Source organism: Carassius gibelio, chromosome A22 (genome assembly GCF_023724105.1).
Source record: "Carassius gibelio isolate Cgi1373 ecotype wild population from Czech Republic chromosome A22, carGib1.2-hapl.c, whole genome shotgun sequence".
Classification (NCBI taxonomy): Eukaryota; Metazoa; Chordata; class Actinopteri; order Cypriniformes; family Cyprinidae; genus Carassius; species Carassius gibelio.
In genome coordinates this window covers 7,407,148-7,411,580 of record NC_068392.1, presented here as the reverse complement: position 1 = coordinate 7,411,580, position 4,433 = coordinate 7,407,148, and the positions used below count along the sequence as shown (strand labels likewise).

Genomic DNA, 4,433 nt, shown 5'->3' with positions numbered 1-4,433 from the left:
TATTCTACCATTTTAAAATAAGTAATACTTTTATACGACAATGATGCATTAAAATTATCAAAAGTGAGAGTAAAGACATTAGGACATTTATTACATTTATTAATAAGCTTATACAAAACAATCAAACATAAAAATATATATATATATAAAAAATAAGAATAATTATTAATAATTGAGCACCAAATCACAGGATTAATTTACATTTTAAAATATATAAAAATAGAAAACAATTCTTTTAAATCCATATATATATATATATATATATATATATATATATATATATATATATATATATATATATATATAGTATTACTGTTTGCACAAAAATATTAAGCACTGAAAACCGTTCAATAAAAATCATTATTAATAACTGAGCACCAACTTACAGTAATAAATTACATTTTAAAATATATTAAAATAGAAAACGGTTCTTTTAAATTGTAAAAATACTTACAAATTTTACTGTATGTATTGTATTTTTGAGCATAAGGACTGCTTTCAAAATATATATTTTTAAATTTAATATATTTCTGTGTATCTTTTGTGTGTACCTTTTTGTCAAATGACACAGCAGACATCTTTATGACTAAAAGGGATTTCTAAAGCATTAAAGGGATTTCTTAAAGCAGCATCTTGCAGGCAAACTTTCCCTTTAAACGTTTAAATATAAAGCTAATTCTTATTAAAACCTCAGTACAGCTTGGCTAAAGTAGATTTTATTTAAAAACCACACTATGTTGCCATGTGTATGTACATCTGTGTTTATCCCCACCCAGCAGGTGTTGTGTTGTGCGCCTCTATGCCCCATGCAGTCACTCCAGCATCAGAGGGATTTTTCTGGCCCACTGTGGCTTATTCTAATTACACAATGGGTGAATTCTCCTATTAATATCCATTTTCAATCTCGCTGAGCACTAAAAGGTCGTTATCCCGGTCCCGAGAGTATGCCACGCTCAAACGCAAGCACGTGTGGGCCTCGGCCAGCCTGGAGCTAAATCAAAGAGATTTGCGTCGTCCAGCGCTGTGAAATCATGTCGATCTGACAGCTCAGGGAATTATGGGCGATGGCTGTTGTACCAAACTGCAACTGTAATTACAGAAAACAGGCACACTGCCCGCGATAATGCTGAATGCAGACTTTTCTGAAGTGTTTAGGTCAGGATGCACACCAACAGAATGCTACACGTTATGTATATTTGAGTATAATTTATTTTGAATATTTTTGGCATCATGTGCATAAACAGTCTTCATTTCACTACATGGTTTCATAATACAACAACCTCCGATTGTAGCTAAATGTAGAATTTACGCAAAAATAAATGTATCTGGACATTATGGGAGTAATGTTCAGCCACGGAATTCTCGCAATTCTGCGAAGTAAAAATAAACAGAATTGCGAGAAATAAACTCAGACTTTTGTGAGTTTATCTCTCACAATTTTTACTGTTTTTTCAGAATTCTGAGGTTGTATCTCACAAATCTGACTTATATATATGGTCAGGGCCTAAATTTTAAGACAGAAAGATTAAAATGAAAACAAACAGAAACTATATGGTTAAATGTGCTGCTACTTATGCAAGAAGAGCAAAATAAATTTACAAAATTATCATTTGATTCGTTTAAATTTACATAAAGGTGAATGTGGGCATTCAGTTTTAGTAATCATGTCATAGCAAAAGTAGTCTTCGTATAGGGTTTCTTCAAAGCACAGGCTAGCGTTTATTATCGTAAATATCAAGCAGCAACATGGGTCCAGCCCATTTTTTTTTCTCTCATATTAATGCATTTTAAATGATTGACTAGTTCTATATTGTCTTGCTATATACGTTTTTGGTTCTATATGTAAGCATATTATTTACTTATTTCACTTGTATTTCTTTTTTTTTTTTAATCTTCAGTAACGCATTATAGAAGCTTTCAACAAAAACTTCAAAAAGAAACATTCTTAAAAGTGTTAAACAATCAGCACCAAAACCGAATCGCAAAAACAATGATTGTTTTCCAACAGGTTTCCCAAACTTGTCGGCAATTGGTTACACAAACAGAGAGCCCTGCCCCCAAACTCATGCCATTATTTGAGGCAAAATTGCTGTGTTGCAAAATAAAAAACAAATTTTTTATTTTCTGTTATTTTATTTTACTCTTTATCCTTTATTTTACTCTTTGTATTTAAGCTAAATTAAATTTATGCATTTAGCAGAGGCTTTTCTCCAAAGCGACTTACAGTGCATTCAGGGTATCAATTTTGACCTATCACGTGTTCCCAGGGAATCGAACCCCCAACCTTGAGCTTGTTACCGCAATGCTCTACCAATTGAGCTACAGGAACAGACAGCATATTTTAAGCTATCACCGTTAACAGATCAAGAGTTCGTGTAGATTCAAATATGAATATTTTTGCAAATGTTTCAGACACTATGAATGTACATTAACTAAAGATCTGTTGAGCAAAGTGATATTAATGAAAGTTACCGAATCCTGCACACCAATGCAAAACCAATGCTAACTCACAACCAATTCGTACGTATTTTACAAGGTGGCTAATTCGTACAAAGTCATTTGACCTCACTCGTACGATTTTGTATGATTTGTCTAAACCCCAGTGACGGATAGGTTTAGGGGTGGGGTTAGGTGTAGGTAATTCGTAAAAAATTCATACAAATTAGCCACCTCGTAAAATATGTACAAATTGCCGTGAGATCAGGTTCGCAAAACCGGTCATGTCTTTAATGGCAACACTTCCTTTATCAAAAAATGACAATTCTGTCATCATTTATCCACCTTCATGTAGTCCCAAACCTGTCCAACATTCTTTCTTCTACAATACAAATGTCTGTTTCTGTTGTTCATACAATGAAAATCAGTGGGGCCCAAATGTTCGTTTCGGACCCCATTGACTTTCATTGTGTGGTCAAATACAGAAAAAAGTAAGTCATAAAGGTCTGAAACAACATGAGGTGGAGTAAATGATGACAAAGGTGTTATTTTTGGGTGAACTGTCCCTTTAAATGTCTCTACAAGTCTGCAGTTGTCTATCGTTTCTTCTTCTGTTTAAGAGATTTCCTTCGTTTGACGATCATCTCATATAGTTTGTCCATTCCTTCATGGAGACCGTCACCAATGATGGCACAGGCCGGTTGGACGTGGTACGTAGTGGAAGGACTCAGTTCATGGAGCGCCAGGTGCTTCTCGATCTCGGCGACCGTCAGGGATTTCGGGAGGTCCTGTTTGTTTGCGATCACCAGCAGAGGAGTTCCTTGGTTCTCCGCGAATTTGGTGACTTTATGCAGCTCCGTCTTGGCTTCCTCAAGTCGGTCGACATCTACGGAGTCCACCACGTAAATAATACCGTCCGTGCAGCGGCTGTAGGATTTCCACAAGGGTCTTAACTTCTCTTGTCCGCCAACGTCCCAGAAGTGACAGCTGATGCCTTTGGCGGTGCCATTGCTGAGTTTGATCTTCTCCGTGTTGAAGCCAATGGTGGGAACGGTGTTGACGAATTCGTTGAACTTTAACCGATACAGTACAGTGGTTTTACCGGCCGAATCCAATCCGAGCATCACAATGTGCAGGGACTGGAATGCTGCAATGTTGGAGAAACCGTTCCCCATCTTATGATGAATGGGTAACAATCAATAAATCACATAGCAGCCTCGCCTATCTTTGCCTCTACTAGCGTCTGAAGACCAGCTTGAGGCTCCCAGGCTCCCAATGCATTGGTTATTTAGCTTCCAAACCTGATGACTTTGAGACTGAAGGAAAAACCACCAGGTTAGGATCCTGTAAAATGATCCATGAAACATGCACAAGAGAGGCACCTCAACGTGTCAACGGTCCATGCTTATCCATGCGAACGCATAAAAGCATCCTCAATCTCAATTACACATCAACCCACGCAGGTATGCATGGTCAGTCTGGGAAGGGCGTTGGGTTCTCCTCCTGTTTTCAGATGATATGTTGTACTGCAAACCGCAGACCTCCGTTTATCGCCTCTGTATGATTATAAAGAGCCTGATCAGATTTCTTCCCCACGCAGCATAAATCGGAGACAGTAAGGTCAGGGAGCGAGGCGTTTCCTCAGTGGTGATAAAAACAAGCCGACAGTGAGAGTAAATGGAGGTTTCCCCGCTGTGCTCTGCCTCACACTGAAGTGCTGCTGCTGCTGTCTGTGAGTGTGCATGAGGAATACAAATCTGTGTGAACTCCTCCCACACAGGCAAGCACAAGTACGGAGACGCCAGTTCATAAAGTCACTTCACAACACTGTGGGTAAGGCCACTCCATGTACAGCCCCCCCAAAATGAAACCCTGTTTAATGCTTATGCTTTTATATATTTCAACTAATATTTGTAATCTTTTTATATTTGCATTTTTAAACTATTAGTTTAAATTGTATAATATTACTTTTATTACTTTATATTAGTTTCAGGGTC

General features: G+C 37.3%; 1 protein-coding gene across 1 annotated transcript; it reads right to left on the bottom strand.

Annotated features, from left to right (window-relative positions):
* Nucleotides 1-1,186: 1,186 nt before the first annotated feature.
* LOC127942728 (ADP-ribosylation factor-like protein 4C) lies at nt 1,187-4,187 on the bottom strand. The gene has a single exon (XM_052538650.1). The coding sequence runs from the start codon at nt 3,609-3,611 to the stop codon at nt 3,033-3,035; it is 579 nt and encodes a 192-aa protein (XP_052394610.1). The 5' UTR covers nt 3,612-4,187; the 3' UTR covers nt 1,187-3,032.
* Nucleotides 4,188-4,433: the final 246 nt, after the last annotated feature.